General features: G+C 34.8%; 1 protein-coding gene across 2 annotated transcripts in view; it reads right to left on the reverse strand.

Annotated features, from left to right (window-relative positions):
* Positions 1 to 27,241, reverse strand: part of LOC101890509 (uncharacterized) — a 439,481-nt gene that overhangs the window by 44,862 nt on the left and 367,378 nt on the right. Inside the window, exons 3-4 of one of the 2 annotated variants that reach the window (XM_059131522.1) lie at positions 19,520 to 19,730; positions 6,101 to 6,238 (exon numbers count right to left, since the gene is read on the reverse strand). In XM_059131522.1, the coding sequence (XP_058987505.1) occupies positions 6,101 to 6,238; positions 19,520 to 19,730 (349 nt within the window). The remainder of the gene's footprint in view (positions 1 to 6,100; positions 6,239 to 19,519; positions 19,731 to 27,241) is intronic. The other variant, XM_059131523.1, reaches the window with a different exon arrangement.

Raw genomic sequence — 27,241 nt, forward strand, 5'->3', positions numbered from 1 at the left:
TCTCTTGCTTTTGGAGGTGATCGAAAATTATTGAGGGGTTCAATGAACCAAAAACAGAAAAAAATTCCTGATTACATAATAGAAGCCAATCGACATGCCTGAGAAGAGAGTTATGGACAGGGAAGAATTCTAGCATTTTGGATGACCCTTGGATTATATTTAGCTGTAAAATGGACCACAACAACTAACAGCATGACGGAGTACGTCAATATTGGGCAAATGTCCTTTTCAGAATGCTAAGGGTAAGTGGTCCGTCACATAATTTCAAAAGCGTAATCTTTTAAAATGGATTTGAACATAAGGGGGCTTCTAATATTTTGTAGTGTATCACATGGTCGGCCCCGCACGACTATAGAATTTGCTCACTTGTTTTTATTTCACTTAATTATATTGTGAAGTTATAAACATTGGGTTTTTGTTGTGATACTATTAACCAAATTGGACAAATATTGTTTTTATGTAAAATGTACAATTTGATTTGCGTGCCGAGGTATTGACGTGTTACAAAACCAAATATTTACATTCGTAACAAATAAACCAAAACAAATAACATGGTTCCAATGAAATGTAAAAATCTAATACCTGGTTAGCCATAAAACATAAACTTGTTATCATCGATGAATTACTCTCATTATGAAGTTTTGGTCAAAATTTGATATATATGTGTATGTGTGTGTGTGTGCATTTCGGCATTTTTGTGGTCCATAACACAATTAAGTCAAATATCTGTGATTTGGATACAATTCATTTAAAATGAACAAATATTTATAGAAATTTGATTGCGAAAGCATTATTTCATCTAAGCTTAATTAATTGGAGTTTTCTGCGAAATTTTGTTTCATATTATAATGGAAATAACGGGAGACCCCCTCTCGGGGAGGTTGTTGTTAAAATTAGTATGTTTTGTTTTCGTATTACATAATTTGCATGCGCCATTTTTCTATAATATTAGCATCTTTATCCTCGCATCTAAATACATTTTTATCTGAATAGCACACCAGTCACTTAATCCATAATTAATTTTACACATTAAACAGGACACAAACGTATTTTAAATAGAATAGAGTTTTTGTAAAGCAGAGCTCGTAGATATCTAGGTTAGCCAAAAATAGTAAAAAGCGACATTTACAAAGGGCAGCGAGCGCAGAAATAAGTCATTAAAAACACATTATCGACCATATGTAAATACCCTTTGGTCTTGAACACCGCATTCGTAGCCTAGATAAGGGATATTTAAATGGCACATGGCAAAAAGTCCAAATAAAATGGCAATATTTTTTGATTTTATACATTTAAATGTAAAGTTGATTTGAATATCGCAGATAAGATTACATACATATCTTTTGTTAGATGAGTCCTTTGTGATTAACCTTAGCGATACAATATAAAACATGAATCAGCATTTAATTTTATATTCTTAACAAAAATAATCGAAAATATAACCAGGGCGGCTTAAATCAGGCTGGGCAAACTATATAATACCCTACACCACTTTGCATACAGGGTTGCCCATATTCGACGGACCCATGTTTGTGGCTCGTCCGCAGGCAACATTCTTTGCGTCCATTGAATTTTGTACGGGAACAAATGTAAATCAATGCGAATAATCCGTTGTAAACTGGACCGAGCCATGCCCAACTGCTGAGAACGGCGTTTTTGGGATGTTCTTGGGGACCTCTCAACAGTGGCTCGTACGGCAGCGATATTCTCGGCCGATCGCCTTGGTCGACTTTTATATGGCCTCTTCGGATTAGAAAGAGCCTTACCAGTCGAAAATTTTTCGTATAAACGGTTAATGGTATTCTTAGAAGGCGCACTTCTCACATTTTTTAATGTTTTAAAAGCACGTTGAGTTTTCACAATTGACTTCTTCTGTTGAATGTAAATTTTAACTATTTCGCGTGGCGTGTATTGGTTCATGGTAAAAATCTGCTTGGACTGACGCTTCAAACGCGGTATGTCATTAAGCGATGTGACATCTCTGTCAAAAGTTATGGCGTTGCCAGATGGGTCCGTCGAATATGGGCAACCCTGTATTTAGAAGAGCTACCCATAACAAATAAAAGTTTTATTTCATATATAAGAATTAAATTCTACCAACTATGGGCGTTTTAGAATGCGTATTATCCCTATGAAACTGCTATGATTTAAAGGCGGAAGGAACTAATATATAGGAGGTGTATGCTCCTCTGCAGCGATTTCTACTGAATTTGACGTTGGCATTTGTGTCCGAACCGATATGCATCAAAATGCATGTTATTTAAGCGGATATCACACTTTTTGGCACAATAAACATGAAACGGGATAAAGATATATATGGAAGCTATATCTAATTCTGGACCGATCTCTATAAATTCAAGCAGAGGTATATCTGATAGTTGGTATAAAATATCGTTTTTGTGGAGAGCATTTTACATGTGTGAGAGGGATGAATTCCATTCAATTTGGGCTTGTATTAACCACTTGGTAGTCAATGAACTTTAAATAGCAAGCAAGTAAATCCATATATGGATATATATTCAAATCTAAACCGATCTCGATATCATCTGGAACTTGAAAAAATGCATCGAAAAATACCACTCTAATGAAATCGAACTTCAAATACGAAAATTGAAACAATTCCGGTGAATAATATCGCTAAAATCATTAAAATTCCGAATATTGGGAGGTACAGTTAAATGACACATATACCAAGACGTTGATCTGCATAGGCAATTTTCTGTCACGAGCTGTAGTATTCTTTTCGAACTTCAAATACGAAATTCCAGGGAATAAAACATTATTCAGATGTGATAGCGGAATAACTTAAAATTCAGTATTTGGATTCCGCAATGGGTTCTTCTGTTTATATTGAAAAATTTATACACTAGTTTTTCTATAGCCCCGATATAATTGTACCTCCCGATATTCGGAATTTGAATTTTAGCTACACTTTGGGAATATTTTAAAATTTGGTTTCTAGAGCTCATTATATGTCTATATTTTGTGGCAGAACATTGCCTATATAGGTCCACGTTTTGCTATAGCGTCCATATAATTGTACCTTACCATATTCGGTTTTTTGATGAATTTTGGGCTCAGTTTCTAGAGGAATAGCTTAAAATTCGATATTTTAAGTTCATATTGGAATATGTATGCTGTAGCAGAACACTGTCTATATAGGTCCACGTTTTCCTATTGCCCCCATATAAAGGTACTTCTCCATATTCGGTATTTTCACGATTTATACCACATTTTCTAATGGAATTATTTAAAATTCTGTTTATGGATTCCGTAATGGATTCTTCTGCTTATATTGAACAATTTCTATATAAGTCAATGTTATTCTATAGTCCTTCTGATACTCGGTAATTTGATGATTGTAGCCAACTTTTTTACAGAATTGTTTGAAATTTGGATTGGATGTTTCTATTAACAGAGTGACGCATCTCCCACGAGTACCAGAATTTCGGCAATTACAGAATTGTTTTTACATGAGCTAGTTCCCAAATTTTGGAGGTTATAAAAAGCCCGTTCCGACCTAACTTAACTGCTTCTTACCTTATTTTATATACTATCCGTCATTTTTTTTTTGTAACACCTCGCATTTTAGAACCCACAATATTCCTGATCAGCATAACATTCTATATCGATTTAGCGGTGTCCGTAAGTCTGTCTCTCGAACGAAAAAAATTTCGTATTAGAAGTTCTTAATGGGTACTAAAGTCGGTAATAGAAAAATACCTATGCATTCATGTATTTATATAGCCTCCATATAACGGTACATCCCTATTTTCGGTATTTTGATGATTTTAGAGAAATTGTTCACCGAATTTATTTCAAGTTTCGAATTTGAATATCGTAATAGACTATGACAAAAATTGCATATACACGTACACGTCGTCTTATAGGTTTCAATATAATATAAAATTTATTCCAAATGGTGTAGGGTGTTAAAAGTTCGGCCGAATTTACTACATTTTGAATTGATTTTTTTTATTTTAATTTTAAAATCAATCCTACCTAGTATATCATCATGAAATATTGTATGGTATTCGAAAAGAAAACTACCAGGTTGAAGAAACCCGGTTGACTGCCTTCGTTTCGTTTTCATTTTCGAGTGACTTTGAGAACTGGGCATTAACATTCCCTCCTATTACAGCTTTTCTAGGCATGTAGGCAAACGTTTTACATGAACATTAAAATGTTGGAATATATGTGTGTTTAGAGTTGTCATTTTAATTAAGCAAATGTTATCCTAAATACGACATGTGTTAAAAATCTTTGTTGCTTCATATTGTGTGTTTTAATTAATTAAGATCTATTGAGAACCTTGAACTTTCTCATATTTTTTTAGAAATAAAAAGTGGATAAGAATGAAAAAGACTAGTTTGCTACTTCGTAATAAAAGTTCTACAATAAGTCTTATCTTTCGATTTTAACTTGGGATATGAAATAAACAGCACCAGCGATAAAATGTTAAATCGCTTTCCTATCATCTAAAGGAAATTGAAAAATTACAATTTTTGGCATTTATGTCCAAAAAGAATTTTTAACTCAACAAAAACCTGTTGCACATTATGGTGTATAATAATAGATCTCAACAACAATATACTTTCTTGGAAACTTACTTAAAATTCTGTAACAGGAAGCTTATATTTCTAACTAGATTTTTGACCTGGTTTGAGCTTGACGAATTATAATATCCGTGAAGCATTAAAAAATCTATTTTTACTACAAATAAACCCCTTTTTAAATCATATAGTCGACATGCTCTAATTTGTATACCCTACACCACAAGTTCCCTTTGATGATCTTCATAGAATCACATTCTTAGTCGATTTATGAATGTCCGTCCGTCCGTCTGTCTGTCCATGTATTTTTGTAAACAAAGTACAGTTCGCATTTATTGCCCTATCCAAATGAAATTTGGCACAACTAATTTGTTTGTCCCATGCACGAATCCAATTGAAATTGGAGATAATCGATCAAAATTTAGATATAGCACCCATATATATCTTCGTCCGATTTGCCTTTTATTGTGCACCAAACGTGTAATATCAGCTCGAATATTACGGAATTTTACATATCCAACAAATTAAGCCTGAAAATAAGTATGCCAAATTTGATCGAAATCGGCTCAGATATAGATATAGCTCCCATATATATTGTTCATCCGATTTGTTATTTTTGTCCTCCGCAGCCGTAATATGCACTCTGTAACAACAATATTTGGGGAAATATATCAAATACAGCTCAGAAATACATTTGCAAAGTTTTATCGAGATCGGTTCAGATTTGTATACAGCCCCCATATATAACTTCGTCCAATTTACTTTTTATTGTGCACCAAACGTCAAATATGTGTCCAAATTGGATGGAAATTGAGTCTAGAAGCTAGTATGTCAAATTTGGTGAAGATCGGTTCAGATATAGCTATAGCTCCCATAAATACTGTTCATCCGATTTGTTATATTTGTTATCCACATCCGTAATATGCACTCCGTAACAACGATATTTAGGGAAATATATCAAATACAGCTCAGAAATATCTTTGCCAAATTTTATCGAGATCGGTTCCGATTTGGATATAGCTCCCATATATATCTTTAACCGATCTCAAATTAATTGTGCACCAAATGGGCAATACAAGTCCGAATTTAAAAGATACAAATGCATTGGCATATTAAGTCCTTTGAACTTTAAATTATAATTATAATCATAGCGTGTATGATGGAATTCTCCCATAAAATTTTAAATTGTTATGCGGAGCTCTACTAAATTAACAAAGTTGTGTAGGGTATCATAAAGTCGGCCCGCCCGACTTTAAGACTTTCTTTACTGGTTTTTTTATTAAAAAAAATTAAGTAATTTACTCTTGAAGAAAAGTAGTTCCAAACCTACTTCGTCATGCAAGGAAATCAGCAAAATATATTTCGAATGTGCAAGATTCTAAATATATTATCCAACCTCCATAACACCTAATTGATATGTGTTCCACAATAATGTTAATGCTTTAAATTACATTTGTTTCAAATGCTAAAGCGATTGTTAAGACATTGTTAGGTTGCAAATAAAAATTGATTAGTTAACATTTTAAAACAAAACATTTTAAACCAACCGGCAACAGTTTGTAGTGGTCCAAACATTCCGGCGAATTCATCATCTCCCGACTGATATATACGATCGTGTGTTATAAAAAATGAGTCATCGTTGTAGAATTGTTGCATCATGTCATTCTGTTCGGTATCTAAAGTGTCTAAATAAAACAAAAAGAAGAAAACAAAAATAAAATAAATAAAATGAATATTAATTAAAATAATATAATGAAAATCATAAGAAATAATATATATATTTATGAAATAATAACAATAAAAATATAAAAATTAACGTGTTTAAATGTTCTTTAACCTTAGGTAAACTTAAACACGAAAAAATATTTATTTAACTCTGAAGTTGTTAAATTTTTTATTTTTTAAATTCATTTTTTTAAATACCTTAAATCTATAGTTACCAAATTTTTCATCATTGCTTTTTCTGTCATATACAGGGTCAGATGAAAAAATAACTGCAATAAAGTAAAACGCCATAATTTTTACATTTTTTTTATACCCTACACCACAAGGTGGTCAGCGTATTATGTCTTTGTGCATTTGTTTGTAACAGGCAAAAGGAAACGAGATAGACCCATAGCAAAGACATAGAAGCATAAAGATGGGACAAGACAGAGTCAAAATATGGCAACCCTGTGAAAATACCTCTGATATCATAACAACATAGTTAGCAATGTTAAGCGATTTAAACCGCTTAGGCAATATGTAATTAATTGGGAAACTCTAAGGAATAGAATTTTGAAATCCTATTTATGGATTTTTCGAACTTTTATTTGTCATTTTTTTCGATAAATGTGGTTGTTATATTAACATGGTCCTGTCATGAGCTGTTATTCCAGATAGTATAGACACAAACCATCTGCTCAAAATGCATTTTGTCTAGTCTTTACCATTTTAGGTCTTTGCCCATAGTTCCTTTTGATGATCTGCAGAGAATCACTTTCTGAGTTGATTTATGCATGTCAGTCCGTCTGTCCGTCCGTCCGTCTGTCCATGTATTCTTGTGAACAAAATGCAGGTCGCATTTATTATCCGATTGAGATGAAACTTTGCAAACAACATTTGTTTGGCCCAAGGACGAACCCTATTGAAATTGGAGATAATCGGTAAATATTTAGATATAGCTCCCATATATATCTTCGTCCGATTTGCCTTTTATTGTGCACCAAACGTGTAATATCAACCCGAATAGTATGGAATATTGCACATACAACCAAATTAGGCCTGAAAATAAGTATGCCAAATTTTATCGAAATCGGTTCAGATATAGCTATAGCACCCATATATATTGTTCATCCGATTTTTTATATTTGTCCTCCGCAGCCGTAATATGCACTCTGTAACAACAATATTTGGGTAAATATATCAAATGCAGCTCAGAAATACCTTTGCTAAATTTTATCAAGATCGGTTCAGATTTGGATATAGCTCCCATATATAACTTCGTCCGATTTACCATTTATTGTGCACCAAACGTCTAATATTTGTTCAAATGAGATGGAATTTAGCACATACGACCGAATTGAGTCTAGAAGGTAGTATGCCAAATTTGGTGAAGATCGGTTCAGATATAGTTATAGCTCGCATATATATTGTTCATTCGAATTATTGTATTTGTTACCCACAACCGTAATATGCACTCCGTAACAACGATATTCAGGGAAATATATCGAGATCGGTTCAGATTTGAATATAGCTCCCATATATATCTTTAACCGATCTCAAATTAATTGTGCACCAAATGGGCAATACAAATCCGAATTTAAAAGATACAAATGCTTCGGCATATTTAGTCCTTTGAATTTTAAATTATAATTATAATCATAGCGTGTATGATTGAATTCTTCCATAAAAACTTTTAATTAGTGGAGCTCAACTAAATTAGCAAAGTGGTGTAGGGTATCATAAAGTCGGATGGACTTTAGGATTTGTTCGATTTGGTCAACTTTGGCACGAATTATAGCCTTCAAACGGCACACGATGCCCGATTATTGCTCTACGGTATTTTGGCCCATTCCCGGCGAAGCGCTTGCTTGAGGTGATCGCCACTTTGGTATTTTTTAGTGCCTACCTTGCTTTCCAAAATACTTCAGACATAATAGTCCAACGGATTGGTAGCCGGAGATTTTGGTGGCCATTTTGCGCTGGAAATGAAGCGAGGAACCTCATTTTTTAACCATTCTTTGGTGGCGCGTGCTGAGTGCGATGGTGCAGAGTCATGTTGGAATATCCAAGGTCTGTGGCCAAAATGTTTGCATGCCCAAGGATTTAATACACCCTCCAGAATATGTTCACTATAATATTCGTCATTTATTCTGATGCCACGGTCGATTGCTACGAGCGGAGAGCGACCATCGGCTTTTATGGCGGCCCACACCATCACCATGGCTGGCGCTTGAGTTCTGGTGGCCAACCGAAGGTGCACATTTTCAGCTGACCTCTTTGGCAAGTAAACACGATCATTTTGTTTGTTTACTAACTGCTGTACAACGAATGTTTTCTCATCGGAGAAAACCGAATTCGACAGTTCAACACTTTCGACCAAGCGAAGCAACTCTTTAGCTCTTTTGACTTTTCACTTTTTCACTTTTTGGAATTTCAATGCTTTTGCGATTTCTTCGAGTCATTTTTCGGCCACAGCGACGCGGGTTTCGATAAAGTCGCTCCTTTATTTTTCCAACCATTTCTGCTGATTTTGTTGTTTTCTACCGCCCACTTCCTTGACGTCGAGCTACGCTACCAATATCACGTTAACGAGCGATGGAACTAGACACAAAAGATTTATTCACATTTAAATGCTGGAGTGCTCTAACGATAGCCACTTGTCGTTTTCCAGCCAAATATAAAAAAAACACACTATCACGCTTGAATTCCATCACGAATATCTTTTTTTTTTCGGGAAAATTCTCACCAAAATGCTTTTTTACGATTGTAAACAATATGATGTGCTGTCACTGGAATAATTTTAACAGCTGTCGGACGAGTGGCTTAGAAATGACAGCAGTCTTAAGTTGATTACAGTTTTTTCATCTCACCCTGTATGCATTAAACGCATGGAAAGTTCTTCGAGCTTACGCAGTTTCCTGAAAAATATTGGTCGATGCGAATTGTTTGAATAGAGAAACGTAACACTGACAATATCTAACCTTTAAATTGACAATGAATACATTGTTTTTAACTCCCCCAAACAATACAATATTAAAAGAACACAATTAAAATTGTAGGAAAAATATTTACGAAATTTTATTTCAAGAAAATGAAAAACTCAATATTAAAAATTTTCAGAATTTTTTATACATCTTTTTATTGTTTTCAAATTACCAACGAATTGATTTTTCTCTGCTTGATTTTGTATTGTTTTAATATTTCTGCAGAAATATTTTGATTTTGTGTTTCTATTGAATTCCTTTTTAATTAAATTTCATACGTTTCTCTTTCATAACAGATTTGCACACTGCACATGATATTCTTTCAACGAAACTGTGTATGTATGTGTTCTCACACAACGCTTATGGGTTAGATGTCATGGCCATGAAGGATGCGACGATCTTCAGATAATGATAGCAAAAAGTCAACAGCACTTTACATATTCAGCATAAATTACAAACTCCTCTGAAGCATAAACATTAAGAGGAGGCAAATGTCATGCCCCTACACAATGCTCACACTGTCACACAGCAACAACAAGAACAACAACCACAACAATTGAGCTCATTTATGAATGTAATGTACAATAATAGGCCCTTGGTGAATAATTACAAAGTATGCGCGTGAGTATATATTTTTTTTACACAAACTGCGAGTGCTTTGAAAGATCAACAGTACTAAACAAATGACTGGTTTGGTTTTAATTGGACCTAACTCACTTCGCATTTAAACGAGGACACCCTCTTGAGGGGCTCACGACTTGTGGCGAGTAATTTGCCGAGCAAGCCATTTTGGGACCTGAACTAATTTTTGGAGAACACCAGATTTGAATTGTTAATGTTCTATAGAGAATTTTCAAATGTAAAGTGAAAAAAAAAAAAAATCCGAAATTTATGTAATAGGGGGAAATAGAATACAACATGAACTTTTGGGGAATTATGTGTTTTGAAAGGATCACATGTGTGGGTGTTGCATTGTAAGTCTATGCAGAACATGCAATTAATTTAAGTAGGATGAAATGGAAGGAGGAATGATAAATTTTTTTAAATAAATAAATTTATTTTTTTTATTTTTCTGTGAAAATTCGGTAGGAATACGGGAACTCGATTACGGTGTTAGAGGCTACGAAACAATAATAATTCGATAAGACTTATAATTAACATGTAAAATAGTACCAGTCGGTCTTGCCGACAGATGTATACCCCCAGCCTTGAGTTATGATTATTCGAATTGTTGACTCTTTATGTGGGAGATACCGAAGCTGTTGGCCAATATTGACTAATTCGTATCTGACCTAATACGGATATACTTATATACGACTACTTCCTATACTTTATTTGATATATATGCAATTTTTTGGAAAATGTGGAAATATACGTGAGGTAACAGATATAGCGGACCGAAGTATTCATCTAATACAGATAAAAATATTGGTATGTGCAAAATTTGAAGGAAATCGAACATTCATATCCAATTTTTTGCGAACTCATAAATTCCGATAAATTACATATTCATATCAGATTTCTGGTTAAGAGTTCTTTTTAGATATAGCAAGTATTGGAAATTATGATCCTGATGATAACAAATATTGCTTTAGAAAAAATTTTTGTATGTATAAAATTTGAAGATAGTAATATACTTGTTTCGCTTTCTTTAGGCGTTTTGTTTTTCAAAATCTTGAACCCTGTATGGGGGAGTTACCCGAAGAAATAGTGAGATCTCTACTATCTTTATAGCAGATATTGAGTTGGTGGAAACATTGAGATGTACCAAGTTTGAATGGAATCGCACGTTAATTTCGTGTTTTATGAGCTTCATGAATATTCGAAATTTTGACCCCTTGTGGGGGGAGGTATCAGAAGGAGTGGACCGATATTGCTCATCGCCGAACTCGATCAAAGTTTGACAAAAATATTAAGATTCACCCAGTTTGGATCAAATCGGATACTCCCTTCTATAGTTATCGTTCGCACCAGTCAGGCAGACAAACGGATGGATATACATCTCTAGATCGACTCCAAATGTTCTGAAGCGGATGTGGTCCAAAGCGAAATAGGGTCTAAAATTTTTATTTCGATGAGTCACGCTTTGGCTCTATCAAGTGATATATACCCTCTGTGGCCATATGGTTTGTCAGGAAAATTAGAATGTGCAAAATTTGAAGGCAATTGAGTTTTTTTTATAAAAGTTGTGTTCGTTAACATTTTTAAACCTTTGTGGAGGAGATACTTGATGGAGTGATCCAATATTACCTGACCTAGCACTGATACAAATATTAGAATTTGTATGGTTTGAACAAAATTGGTTGATTCTTTTTTGTTCCATGAGTAAAATTATTTCTTTTTGTGGGGGGAGGAACCAGAAAGAGTGGACCGACATTACCCATCTCCGAACTCGATCTAAGTTTGACAATAATATTACGATGTACCGAGTTTGGATCAAATCGGACAGTACATTCGAGAGTTATAGTGCGTACCAGCCAGTCAGCCAGACAGACGGACGGACAGACGAACACCCCTGAAACGGATGTGGTCCAAAGATATTTACGGTCTAAAATGTTTATTTCGATGAGTCAGTAAAGTAAAGAAAGTCCTAAAGTCAACTTTATAATACTCTAACACATTTTGCGTATTTAGTAGAGCTTCACCTAACAAAATAAAAGATAAAATTTAGCAAAGGTATTCCTGAGCTATATTTGATATATTTCCCCAAATATCGTAGTTTCGTAGTGCATATTACGGCTGTGGAGGACATAAATAACAAATCGGATGAACAGTATATATGGGAGCTATAGCTATATCTGAACCGATCTTCACCAAATTTGACATACTACCTTCTAGACTAAATTCGATCCAAGGTGCCAAATTCCATCCCAGTTGGTAAGGTAAATCGGACGAAGTTATATATGGGAGCTATATCCAAATCTGAACCGATCTCGATAAAATTTGGCACATGTATTTCTGGGCTGTATTTGATATATTTCCCTAAATATTGTTGTAACAGAGTGCATATTACGGCTGCGAAGGACAAAAATAACAAATCGGATGAGCAATAGATATGGGAGCTATAGCTATATCTGAACCGATACTTATTTTCAGGCCTAATTTGGTTGTATGTGCAAAATTTCATAAGATTCGGGCTAATATTACACGTTTGGTGCACAATAAAAGGCAAATCGGACGAAGATATATATGGGAGCTATATCTAAATTTTTACCGATTTTCTCCAATTTCAATAGGGTTCGTCCTTGGGCCAAACAAATGATTTGTGCAAAATTTCATCTGGATAGGGCAATAAATACGAACTGTACTTTGTTTACAAAAATACATGGACAGACGGACACACGGACGGACGGACATGCATAAATCGACTCAGAATGTGATTCTATGCAGATCATCAAAAGGAACTATGGTTCTATCTCGTTTCCTTTTGCCTGTTACAAACAAATGCACAGACACATAATACCCTGACCACCTTGTGGTGTAGGGTATAAAAAAAAAGAAAAAAAAAAATACATGGACAGACGGACGTGCATAAATCGACTCATAATGTGATTCTATGCAGATTATCAAAAGGTACCATGGGTCTACGTCGTTTCCTTTTGCCTGTTACAAAAAAAAAAAAAAAAAAAAAAAAAAAATACAGAGACATAATACCCCGACCACCCTATGGTGTAGTGTAAAATTATGTTGTATATATATATATATATATATATGTATATACCGAGGTTCCATTAAATGGGGGCTATACGGAGACGTGGAGCAGCATAGGCAATTTTCTGTCACTGATGGTAGTATCTATTAGGAACTTCATCACGAAATTTGCATTTCGCTAAAATGTTTAAATTACGGAATATAGGGAGGTACCTTTATATGGGGGCTATCCCATAACGTGGACCTATATATCTCATTTTCAATTCCAAGAGTCCTGCCGACCTAACACACATCTGAGTAGAATCTTATCAACCTACTTCATTTCGTTCGTAAGCTATAGTTATTTCCACAGACGTACGGACATAGCTATATTTTATGCTGATCGTAAATATATATACTTTGTGGGGTCTAAAATGTATATTTCGGAATGACAAATTTAGTATACCATCTATACTATGGTGGAGGGTATAAAAACTCTATTTAACGTGTTTCGTTTACCTGTGTGGCCCTCGGTTCCGAGCGAGTCGGATAAAAGAGTATTTCCATTGTCCTATATACCGAATATCAAATCCATAGATGCAACAATTTTTCTTAAAGTTAAATGGGGACCAAGGCAAATGAAGAAGATTGACAAATTTTGCTCGGACGATTTTCTGCCCTAAAGATTACTCCTCCAAATACCATTATCATATACAAGGTACATTTTTATAATCATATCATATCTATTAATTGTAACCACTTTCTTTTACAAATTACAAACTTTGTTGGCATTTCCATTTGTATACAAAATAATTGAACTTTCGTCTTTCGTAATAAGAATTCTGAACAGAAGCTTTCTAAAAATAATAATTTTATTCAGCAATTCATTTTAATTGGCTGTAGGCCACATCTGCTGTCGCCGGAAGACAAACTTTGTGCATCTAGGCATTATTTTGTAATTTTCTAGAGTATATTAAGAAAATATTTATCAGCGAAAGAAAAGCTTCAAAATGTAGACAAAACGCTTAAGTAAACAAAAGTGCGGTATCCAACGAAGTGGATACATTTTGTTGTTGTTGCTGTTGTTGTTGGCGTTCTTAACATAGCCGAGTTGTGTTCATGTTGCTGCCACTGTTTCAATTAACGCTACAGTAGCCGTTGGCAGTCAGAATCACGTTCGGAGAATGTTGCCACAATGAAAGCAGGGAAAAACATGAAGATGATGATAATGTTGATGATGAAGATGATGCTAACCAACAGACCCAACAACCAACCAACCAGCCATCCAACTCACAGGGTTTCGAGCCATTTTTGTGCAATGCCAGAAAAAAGTGCATTCATTAAATTTACATAATTTTTATGACGGAAACGTCATTAACCTTAAAACAAAACATGCCACTATGAGCTCGCTTATTCACACACACAAACACACACACTCACACACAACTAAAGTTGATGTGTAGGAGAAAAAAAGTTATTCATACGCCTCAGTAACTTAAATTAACTTTTTTTTTTGAGGGAGAGAGAGAGAGAGAGAGTAAAAAAACGCATCCTTAATGAGACTTCATGGTGTGCACTTCTATGTGGCATATTGTAACCCACTTATAAACAATTTTTCATCCTGGTTGGACTATAATGTTGAAGCATTAATTCTTATTATATTTCCTTTAGGTAAACACAAAAAGGGAGCATGCATGTGTGCCCCTATGCACGGATGTGTGCCAAGTAAAATGTTGATAAAAACGTCGTTTAAGTTTCGCTAATATAATTACAGCATTCCTTTGCCAAAAAATGTAGCTGTACCAAAGAATTAATAATGAACAAGGGACGATGATGTTAAGTTCGGAGGGATCGAACTTTTTATACCTTCCAGCATGTGGAAACTCGAGGTATGCTCAAATTAGCTCTCCACAAAATCCCTCAAATATGTAAGCTCCATTGCTATTACAATAAGTGGACCTAAATTGAATATTTTTTTCGAGAAATTGAACTATCAGATGAAAACCGTAAATATCAAATTACAGTTGATTTGGTTGAAAATTGGAACCAAAACCTTCGACATACCGAAAACAAGTAAGCAAAGGCTATAACCGTGCGGGGCCGACCATGTGATACCCTACAACACTACAATATGTTAGAAGCCACCTTATGTCCAAATTCATTTTGGAAGATTTCGCTTTTGAAATGATGTCATAGAGCACTGCCCAGATTACACTTAGCTCTTTGGCCAGGGACATTTAATCAATATTTACGCACTCCATAGTTGATGTGATCCATTTTACAGCTACATATAACAATGGTTATCCAAAATGCTAGAATTCTTCCCTGTTCTTAACTCTCTTCAATTGTGTGAGCAGGAAATTTTTTTTGTTTTTGGTTCATTTGAACCCCTAAATATTTTGCGATCAACTCGAAAAGCAAGAGGCTCCTCTGTATCACCAAATTTAAACTCATCTATATCATTTGCTTATCTACGATATTTGGCTTTATCCATCAACGAAATCAGCATAAAAAAGCCAGAAGTTCGCCTTTTGTGAATTCCGGATATCGCCTGTAAGTAATGTTGGTATTTTTACACACAAAAGTAGTGGTCCATTCTACCCGATGTCCCAAACTCTAACTTCATGCGAGATTTCCTTTGGATTCAATTTGTTAACTTTATAACGGCTGCAAAATCAGGAACATTTTTAGTTGTTGGTCCATTTCAACCCCTAAATATATTGCGGACATCTTTGAAGACCATAGGCCTAGCCATTCTGAGCCTAACCCTACCCTTTTTCGTGAGGATAATTGCAATCTGTATATAATAACCATAAAATGAAAAAATATTACAAAATGTACAATTCAATATTATAAGTCAAATTGAAAAAATCGCATGCGATAAAAAATATGAAAAAATAAAAATGTGTCACAAAATACTACAAAATCTATATTAATATCATTATAGGCATCTTTTTATGCGATTTTTTTAGATTTTATACTTTTATGGTAAGGGGACATTCTGAATTGACAAAATTTGGCGAAATCGGTCTAGCCATTCTTGAGATTTAAGTATTCTAGTTAACATCCCCTTCCTTCTATATATACATTGTATATATTTCGCTATAAATAACCGATATATTTACTATCGGCATCTACGTAACGGTCAAAATTGACCCGTTCGTCTGTTTGTGATTTCGCTGGGATTAAGAATATTCACCGTTCAATGGAAAATTTGACTTTTATTTAACACAAATGTTGTGGTCTATTTCACCCACTAAATATTACCAGATGACCATCAAAATTGGAAGGCTTCTGCCCAGACCTAACCTCTAGCCCATGCTAAATTCCGTGCCGATTGGTCTATAATTGCGACTTGTAGAGCAACTTCAAAATCATTTTTTTTTCAGTTTTTGGTCCATTTCAACCCCTAAATATAATGCAATCATCTCCAAAAGACCTATTCTGACCCTAGCCCCACCTCCATTCAAAATTTCGTGAAGATCGGACCATAATTGCGACCTGTAGAGTGATTACAAATTAACATGGACAGACGGACAGACGGACGGACGGACATACATAGCTAGATCGACTCAGCTCGGCGAGATAGGAAGAACCATATATACTCTCCTATGTGGGAAACCAGTATTTCGTGGTGTTACATAATTTTTGGCCCAATCAAACTTATAATACCCCCAACACATAGTGTTGTAGGGTATAAACAGGAGGTACCAAACATCTTGGGAGTACTACAAACATTTGTTTAATTTATATTTATTACACAGACATACGGGCATTAAGATCCAGAAATTATGTCGGTAAATATGTTTTGAAACTTGAAAAAATAAACTTGAAATTAAACACTACCGGTCTAAAGAAAATAAACCAGTTAAAAAGCAGTAAGTTCGGCCGGGCCGAACTTTGAATACCCTCCACCATTTGGAACGAATTTGGAAATTTTCAAACAAATAAAACTAAAAAATTCTTTAAAATTTAAAATTACCGAATATAGCCATTATATTGGGGTCTATACGACGTGGACCAACATAGGCATTGTTTGTCATAAGCCATTACAATATTCAAATTCGAAACTTGAAATAAACGGTGAATAATGTAATGTCAGAGGCTGTAGCATCCATTACGAACTGCAAATCTCAAACAATTTCGGTTTGTATTGTACCTAAACTCATCAAAATTCTGAATATAGGGAGGTACGAAGACCTGGACCTGCATAGACAATTTCCTATCACAGACTCCCACTACGAACTCTAAATACGTAATTTGAAACAATTCCGGTGCATAATGACGCTAAAATCATCAAAATACCGAATATTGGGACGTACCCCTATAAATGGGGCTATACGAAGACGTGGGCCTGCATAGACAATTTTCTGTCATAGGCTGTAGTATTCATAACGAACTTCAAATACCAAATTTGAAACAATACCGGTGAACAGTGTTGCTAAAATTATCAAAATACCGAATATAGGGAGGTACCGTTGTATGGGGGCTATACGAAGACGTGGGCCTGCACAGATAATTTTCTGTCTTAGGCTGTAGTATCCATTTCGAATTTTAAATGCCAAATTTGAAACAATGCCGGTGAATAATGTCGCTAAAATCATCAAAATACCGAATAGCGGGAGGTACCGTTATATGGGGGCTATACGAAGACGTGGACCTGCACATATAATTTTCTGTCGTAGGCTGTAGCAGTCATTTCGAACTTCAAATACCAAATTTTAAACAATTCCGGTGAATAATGTCGCTAAAATCATCAAAATACCGAATATCGGGAGGTACTTATATATGGGGGCTATATGAAAACGTGGACCTACATAGCCCATTTTCGTGCTTAAACTGCCTACTGACAAAATAAACATGTGTGCAAAATTTTAGCCTTTTATGTCAATTCGTTCGAAAGATAGCGTGATTACAACAGACAGACGGACGGACAGACAGAAGGACACCGTTAAATCGACTTAGAATTTTACGCTGATCAAGAATATATATACTTTGTTGGGTCTGACATGTTCATGTATTTGACTCTGTGGAACAAATCTGTTTTAGGACATTTGGAGTCGATCTAGTGGTGTCCGTCCATCTGCGTGTCTATCTGGCTAGTGGGCACGGTAACTCTCGAAGGGAACATCCGATTTGGTCAAAAACTGATACATCGTAATATTATTATCAATCTTATATCGAGTCCAGAGATATACACCATCGGTCCAATTTTGTGCAAACTTTGCAAATCCTTATATTCTTATCGGTGCTAGGTCAAGTGCAATAATGGAAAATATCGGCCCACTTGACCAAGTAACTCCCCCACAAAGGGTCAACATTTTGAATAATTATAACTTTTATAGAATGTCCCATTGTCCCCGAATTTCGCACACCTGAATATTTTACCGGCACAAGATTTGACTTGAAGAACAGACCACTTCTTCTGGTACCTCCCAACAACAAGTTTGAATAATTTTGAATAACAATGAAGCCAATAAAATGTGAAACTAGCATCCGATTCCTTTCAAACTCGGTTCATCCCAATGCTTCTATCAACAAAGGATCTGGTGTGAATATGCAATATTTCTCCCAGTATCTATCCCACAACGGGTCAAAATTTTGAGCAATTATAACCCATATATATGTTCAATCCAATTTAATATTTAAGTCCCCTAAAACTGTAATATGCACTCCATAGCAATTATATTTGGTACAAGACATCAGATACGGCCTAAAACTCTTATTATCAAATTTATCGAGATCGATTCTAAATTGGATCTCCCATATAGGTCTTCATCCGATTACAAGTTCATTAGGCACCAAATATGTAGTGTACGACCAAATTCAACGTAGAAGCAATTAAATACAATTTATAACTATCCAAAATTTGGCAAGTTTCAGAATCGATTTTAGGACTTATATCGACCAAAGCCAAGTCATGCGATAATATGCAATTGTTCATATTTTTCATGAATTATTCCAGTTTTAAACTAAGAATTCTAAATTTTTGTACACACAAAGTCCATCTCAAAAAACAAGTTTCGATTTTTCCAATTTTCCGACTTTTCTGAATATTTTCTTTTCTAAATTCGCTTTTGTAAAAACTTTTAAATTGCAATTACAATTAAAATTTTCAATCCGATATCTTCATTATTTTTTGCAAATGTAATGATATATCGAAAAAAGTGGTCGTAAAAGTGGGCGAGGTCAATTTTACTCTCCATACAAACCTGATATGGAGTTGGACGAATAGTACGAGTGCAGTGACGATTTGGTACAAAAATGAATTTTCCAAATTAAATTTAAATCGGTTCAGATGAGAATTGGATAATATTGCTCCACTCTTTCCATGTAGGGTCAACATTTTGTAATGAACATAATGTAAGTCAAACCATGATTTAACAAACAGGCTAAGGGTATACATCTGTCGGCAAACCCGACTGATACTTTTTAACTTGTTTTAAATAGCTCCTGGGAAGAATATCCCCATTGAAACATCAAGGGAACTGTTGAGGATGTGCATCCGAAACCCTGTCCTACCCCTGGTAAATATTACCATCTCTTCTTAAATTAAGTCTAACGAAAAATTTACTTTTATAAACTCGGAATATACATACACCTATTTACATACAGTCAAAATATGACATAACAACAATTTACACTTACCAACTATATTTAAATGAACGGAAAAACTTCGCACTGGCTGCGTGGAGATTTGACATTCATAGACACCAGCATCACGCTGCTGCGCCCACTTAATTTGTAATGTCCATTCATCAATGTCACGGTGATAGGACGTTTGAAATCTCTGATCGGTGGTGTAGGTATATGTGCCAACTGTCAATATATGCAGATCACGATGACGTATCCATGCAACCTAAATGTAATTAAAAAATTGATTAATTTGAGTAGTTTTTTTTCAAATAAAATATTTAAGTTGAATCAATGTAAATTTAAAGATATTTGAGTTATTCATGAATGCATTGAAGCTACATTCTCCAAAAACTATTGAATCTCAATGTGTCGGAAGGAAGAAAAAAATTTGACAAAAACCAAAACTTCATGGAACGTACTAAATTATCAGACTTTTAAGGTTTAGTATATCATTTAAGATTTTTGTTTTTTGGGAGAGAACAATAGGAAAATTTCTACTTTTTACACAAAAAAGTCTTCAAAACCGTTCATTTTGAAGTTTACCGGAGAGGATATTAGTAAAACAATTGCACAATGGAACCACATCCAATTTTCCTCTCCAAACCTCAATATCAAATTTCAGCTCTATCCCTTTACCCAATACCAAATTTAGTACCATTTAGTATGCATATCAAAACAAGCTACATCTCTCCATCCTGGACACAAACAATGAGGCAAAATTAGTACCATTTAGTACAATTTTAGAATTTCAGCTCTCTCCCTTCACCCAATACCCAATTTAGTATCACTTAGTATTTTTCGAACAATTATAATACACATTTTTAAACTACCTCTTAACCACAGACATCGAAAGTGATATCTATATCAAATGTCGGGATTTCAGTTACCTTCCTCCATTCAGTACCTATAGTACTATTTAGTACTTGTTTCTACAATTATGGTATACATTTCCAAACCCACCTCCTTATCTCAATTGCAGATACCAAGAGATACCTAAATATAAAATTTGAAGATTCCAACCCTATCCCTTCACCCAATAACAAATTTAGTACTTTTTATACAAATATACGACGCATTTCCAAACCACCGCTAAATCTCAGCCAGAGATAACATCAGTCTTCTAAATATCAAATTTCAGAATTTTATCTTTATCACTTCAATCCTTACCAAATATAGTAACATTTAGTACCTTTCGTACAATTATGGTAGATGTTTCCGAAACAACCTACATATGCCCGGGCTACACATGAAAGGCGACCTTTACAGACTTTTCAGTTTTCAAGAACTATCTATTCACCAAATACCAAATTGTACCAAATATAGTACTATTTAGTACTTTTCCTGCAATTGTAGTACACATTTCCAAAACCACCTCCTTATCGCAAACATACAAACAGCAAGGACCCCAATATAAAATTTCAGAAGTTCAGCTACCCTAAACCGAACTGTTTAGTACAGTTCGCACACTCAGTACATTCCAAACTTGATTCTTATACCAAATTTCATGTTTTTGACTCTACCCGTTCACATAGCACCAAATGGTATCATTTTGGAAGTTTTGTAAAATTTTAGAACTTTTCATATGCTTAAAGTTCGATTTTCCAAAATACCCTTTTGTACATGTATGCTGCACTCCATAAGTGGTTCCAATTCGGAATTTTAGAACTGTAACTTATTCCGTTTGTCCTATACACAGTACTTTATTTTTAGTACATTTTAGCACGTTATATTCCCTTTTGGTGAGAAGTTTCAAAAACCATGGATTATCACACGCCTAGGCACCTAGTCTCCTTCAGCCGATTAAACATTCTAGATTCTAGATCCGGCATTCAATATTTGAAATGATGGAAAGCTGAAATTTGCACAGAGATGTACTTCATTTCCATATAGGAAGTATAGGTTATATAGTTCCACGGTATAGTTTCTTATGATGCAACCTCCACATAATCGGTATTTTAACCACGTTTTACAGCGGAAGTTTTTAATATTTAAAACCCTAAGTTTTCGATATTTTAATAATTTTAAGCGGAAATTGTTGAAACTGGTATTTGAAGTTCATAAGGAGAGCCACTCCCACCCAGAATATAGATTATGTAAGATTATCCCACACAAATTTTAATTATTTTAGCCAGACTTTTCAATTAATTTATCTCCGATTCAATATGAGAAATTCTTAATAGACTATACCCTTTCTAGCAGAAAATTGCCTAGATAGGTATACGTTTAGATATAGCCTCCTGTTTAACCAGAAAACCAGTATTTTTAGAATATTTTAGAGTTTGGTAGTTGAAGTACGTAATAGGTAATAAATCGTCTAGCTAAAAATAGTGCACATAGGTCCACTTTTTTACATATCTCTATAATACCGGTATCTATCGATATTAGTCATTTCGATGATTTAAGTCCGAGTTTTTAAAAAAAATTGCTGAAATTTGATATTTCAAGTTCGTATTGGGTTCGTGATGGTACAAAAAATTCCAGAATAGCCAACGTAAATCTGAGTTTCTTTGCATTAAATTTGATGTCCTATCGGACGTCCATTAAAGGACTAACTTTTTCTTTATGACTTATCGACATTTTATGTGGAAAATTTATTTTTTTTTGTCAGTTACGATAACTGCCTAATGAAGACCAAGTCAGCAGGTCCAATTCTTCTGATTTCTCCAAAAGTAATCCTTCTATCAGAAAGTACAGTAAATTTTACGACTGACCCCTAAAAACATCGGAATGTCTGTCAAGTACATATAAGCGGTGAGATGAAAAAACTGCAACCAACTTCGACTGCTGTCATTTCTAAGCCGCTCGTCTGACAGCTGTTAAAATTATTCCAGTGACAGATCATTATATTGTTTACATGACGTACAAAAGCATTTTGGTGAGAATTTTACAGAAAAAAGTTATTCGCGATGAAATTCAAGCGTGATAGTGTGATTTCTTTATATTTAGCCGGAAAACCACAAGTGGCTATCGTTAGAGCACTCCAGCATTTAAATGTGAATAAATCTTTTGTATCTCATACCATCGCTCGTGATAATGGTAGCGTAGCCCGATGGCAAGGAAGTGGACGGAAGAAAACAGCAACATCAGCAGAAATGTTTCGAAAAGTAAAGAAGCGACTTGATCGAAAAACGCGTCGAGGTGGCCCTTCGGCATATATTGAAAAACGAGCTCGGGCTAAAGCCATTTAAATTCCAAAAAGTACAAAAACTTACACCGCATCGCACCGCAACGAAAATAGACTCAAAAGAGCTAAAGAGTTGCTTCGCTTGGCCGAAAGTAGTGAACTGCCGAATTTGTGCTTCTTCGATGAGAAAACATTCGTTGTCCTGCAGTTCGTAAAAAAAAATAAAATGATCGTGTTTACTTTCCAAAGAGGTCAGCTGAAAATGTGCACCTTCGGTTGGTCACCAGAACTCAAGTGCCGCCAATGGCGCTGGTGTGGAGAGCGCCGATGGTCGCTCTGTATATTTTGTATATTTTGTGGGTGTATTAAAGCCTTGTAGACCTTGTACATTCCAACAGGACTCAGCACCATCGCACTCAGAATGCCACCCAAGAATGGTTACAAAATGAGGTTCCTCTCTTTTTTCCAATGCACAATGGCCACTAAAATCACCGGATACCAATCCGTTGGACTATTGTATCTGGAGTATTTGGAAGGCAAGGTTGGCACTAAAAAATACCAAAGTGTCGATCACCTCAAGCAAGCACTTCGCCGGGAATGGGCCAAAATACCGTAGAGCAACATTCGGGCAACGTGAGACGGTTTCATTGTCCGTTTGAAGACCATAATTCGTGCCAAAGGTGTCCAATTCGAACATATCTAAACTTATTCTAAAATTTGATGCTATTTCCGACTTTTTCTGCTTTCATTCAATAAAATTAAAAAAAAAAAAATTAAAAAAAATTAAAAATTATGGCGTTTGACTTTGTTCCAGTTTTTTTATACCTGTATATCTCATATAAAGTGGTAGAGGTAGTCAATATAGTCCTAACCTGCCATGATCGTAATATTTTTGTAGAACCAAGTTAATATTTGCTCTCTCCTTCGTTATCTCCGCCAGAAATGGTCAACATTTTGAACAATAATAACGCACGACAGAATTTATTTAAATAATCGGTTGGCAAAGCCGACTGAGACATTCTAATTTATTTTCTGCTAAATTTCTTCATTCACTCCATGTTATTGTTAAAGGAATTACTTGGTTATGCCGCTTCTTTCAAAACTTTTAATTTTTTTCACTTTGTTGGGGTCAGCCAATGGTCATTAGCACATATTTTATTAAACAATCAAAAAGTTAATTTTGCACTTTTTACATTCAATATTAAAAAAGAGGCCAACGTTCACAAAAAATAAAGTCAATGTAAATTTGTTAATCTGTCGTAATAATTGCTATTTTCACATTTTTTTGTTTACAAATTTGTTAATAAAGTCGCAACATGCACACAAACTTTCTGTAGTTTCGGAGTAAATTGATTAAGTTTTGCCATTTGAAAGGTTCACAGCGGAGCAGAGAAACGAATATATTTTTGAGTCAAGGGAAAGATACTAACCAACTTTCTTTGTTGAATTATTAAGAAATGTAATTATTTCTTATGATGCTGTTGTCGTGGTATAAAACTTTAGCCATTATGACGCTAAACTTCGTCAGGAATTCATGTGAGTATGAAAACAATTCAATTTCATTTCGTTGAAGACAGGTCTGGTGTAATGGGGTGGGGGGAAAGGTTTGTGAGTAAAAATTTGTTTTTGGCGATGCTTTAGATGGTGTACAATTAATCCTTTTTATATAAAATTCTGATCATGATTTTTTGCTAATAGGCAACTTACAAAATTTTAAATAAAAATTCATTTATTTAAATAGAAATAATTCAGGCAAAACGAAGCCCGATGGACCTATAGTTTCCCTCGATGAAAAATTTTCACAAATCATATGTTTGAAATCGGTCAAAATTTAGGTATGATTCACATAAATCTGATTTAAATTTTATTGAGTGTCATATGTGTTGTATTCCTTGAATTAGGATATATTTCCGCACATCGGCACATAATGCTTCTAGGCTTAGCAAATACTTCAAATTTGGTGAAAATCGGTTCAGATATAACTATAGCTACAATATATAAGTTTCAACCGAATCGATTTTTTTATTCCCATACATTAGCAATATGCACTCCATCACAATGATAATTGGTATCAGATACAGCTCAGATATAGATTATTATACATTTTTATACCCTCCACCATAGTATAGAGGGTATTTAAGTTTGTCATTCCGTTTGTAACTCCTTGACACTTACATTTTAGACCCACAAAGTATATATATTCTTGGTCAACATAAAATTCTATGTCGATTTAGCGGTGTCCGTCCGTCTGTGGAATTCACTCTAGCTTCCGAACGAAATAATGTAGGTTGATAAGATTTTACTTGTGGTATTGAAAATGGTCCATGTAGATCCACAATGTGGTCCGTTGATGTCCGTCCGTCTGTGGAAATCAATCCAGCTTCCGAACAAAATGAAATAGGTTGATAAAATTTTACTCAAATGTATATTATGTCTGCAGGACTTTTGGTATTGAAAATGGGCCATGTAGGTCCACGTTTTGGTACAGCCCCCCAATAATTGTAATTCCCTATCTTCGATATTTTTATGATTTTAGCTACATTATTCAAGTTCGAAGTTCGGATATAGATACTACAGGCTATAAAGGAAAATTATCCGAGCATGCCCCCATATAACAGCACTTCCTGATATTCGGTATTTTGATGATTTTTGCGACAATATTCATCGGAATTGTTTCAAATTTGGTATGTGAAGTTCGTAATGGATACTACAGCCTAAAATAGAAAATTGTCCGCGCAGGTCCGGTCCTTCGTATAGCCCCCATATAATGGTATCTCCCGATAATCGGAATTTTTATGATTTTAATGGCATTATTCACCCGAACTATTTTAAATTTGGTATTTGAAGTTCGTAATGGATACTACAGCCTATGACAGAAAATTGCCTGTACAGGTCCGGTTCTTCGTATAGCTCCCCGACTTTGCACAAAAAATAGTCTCGAAACGAGGAAAATTGCTACATTGAAAAGCTGATGCACCTAAAACTAGTCACATTTTGGTCCAGAGGCATTATTGGGTCATTTTTTCGAAAAGGAGCAAGGAGTGGCCTATACGTTATTAGGCCATAAATAAACGAATTATTTTTTAGAAAAATTGAAGAGGAAAATTTCGGCAACATTAGGTTTTGACAGGACGACGCTACGTGCCACAGAGTCGAAACTACACTAGATTTCAAATAATATCATTTGCCAGATCCTATATAAGTTCCATCCGATTTTAGTTTTAAACCGTTTTAAGGCTGTAACATGCATTATAAAATGATCAAACTTGGCATGATTTTCTTCACAAAAATTCCGAAAATAATCTTATATATGTTGTCAAGATCATTATATATACTAGCCCGCCCGAGGTTTGATCTTTCCCCTTTGATTTTATTTTGAACCCCCTTATACTTGTGCTCCATCCCAATTAACGGCAACTATTATGTCTCGTGTACTCTAACTGTCGCATCCGAATGTCATAAGTCCTTGTCAAAATACTGACAATTGACAAAGTTTCTCAGCAAATTTAATTTCAGCAAAAACACACAAATTTCAAGTGTGAGCAAACTTTGCACAAAACCCCAAATGCAATGCAAAGAAAAAACTATTCGTGTCTACAACTTTTCGTCGTTCTCGCCAGGAAAATATGAATGAAAGATCCAACAATCCAACAATGTTTTAAACATTTTGCTAACAACAAAATGTACATGCCATTCTATGTTAAATGTGGATTTACCAGAATATACCTAAGACCAATACGTATGTTTGTATGTAACAATAGGTGGTGAATTGAATAGAGTTTTGGCAAAATCTTGAAGCAACAATAGAAGAGGATGAGACATATTTTGGAAAACTCATTCGTATCATAGAATTCATTTACATTCCTTGCAAATCGAACATCAACATATTTACATTATTACATTAGTTTGTTTGTGGGGGGAGGGCGGTAGAGCAGAGGGATTGAAAATGGCAAACACAATCCTGACCTTTCTGATTGGTATTTCTTTGTTCGATTTTTTCCCACATCTTCGCTGCCAGCCAAACCATCAATTTTTAATGGATTTGAATTTGATGAAATTGGCAATGAAACCCACAGTCATGCCATGGCACGGGACCAATTTGTTCACAGGACCTATATCGAATATTTTGAAGTAAAATGAACATTTATTTTGGAAGGTTTACTCACAATGTCGACAGAGTAAAAAATCGATCTCAGGGCAAAGTTTTCATTGTACAACTAACACACATACCTACACACACACACATACACACACAGAAATAGATGCTCAGTTTGTTTAGCAGATTCCCAACATTTGAAATATTTATTCAAGCGATTTGTATAAACGTACATACACACTAAAATATATATGTATATATATGAATGCCTCAATACTGAAGGGCCCCTGCCATGTGGGTGGTTCTGGAAAGATTCCAAGGCATTGTGAATCACAGCATCATTCATTGCTTATTTGATTGACTTTTTAATAGCGGCAGTAAAAATGAGCTCAAATGTGACACAATTCATTGGCAAAGTCAATTGTGAAATAACCTTGAAGTGTAACAATTTAAAACAGCAGGCATACCTAGCTGATGGTGGTTATATTAAATAATTTGTGAAACCCTATTCGTA

Source organism: Musca domestica, unplaced genomic scaffold (genome assembly GCF_030504385.1).
Source record: "Musca domestica strain aabys unplaced genomic scaffold, Musca_domestica.polishedcontigs.V.1.1 9, whole genome shotgun sequence".
Taxonomy (NCBI): domain Eukaryota; kingdom Metazoa; phylum Arthropoda; class Insecta; order Diptera; family Muscidae; genus Musca; species Musca domestica.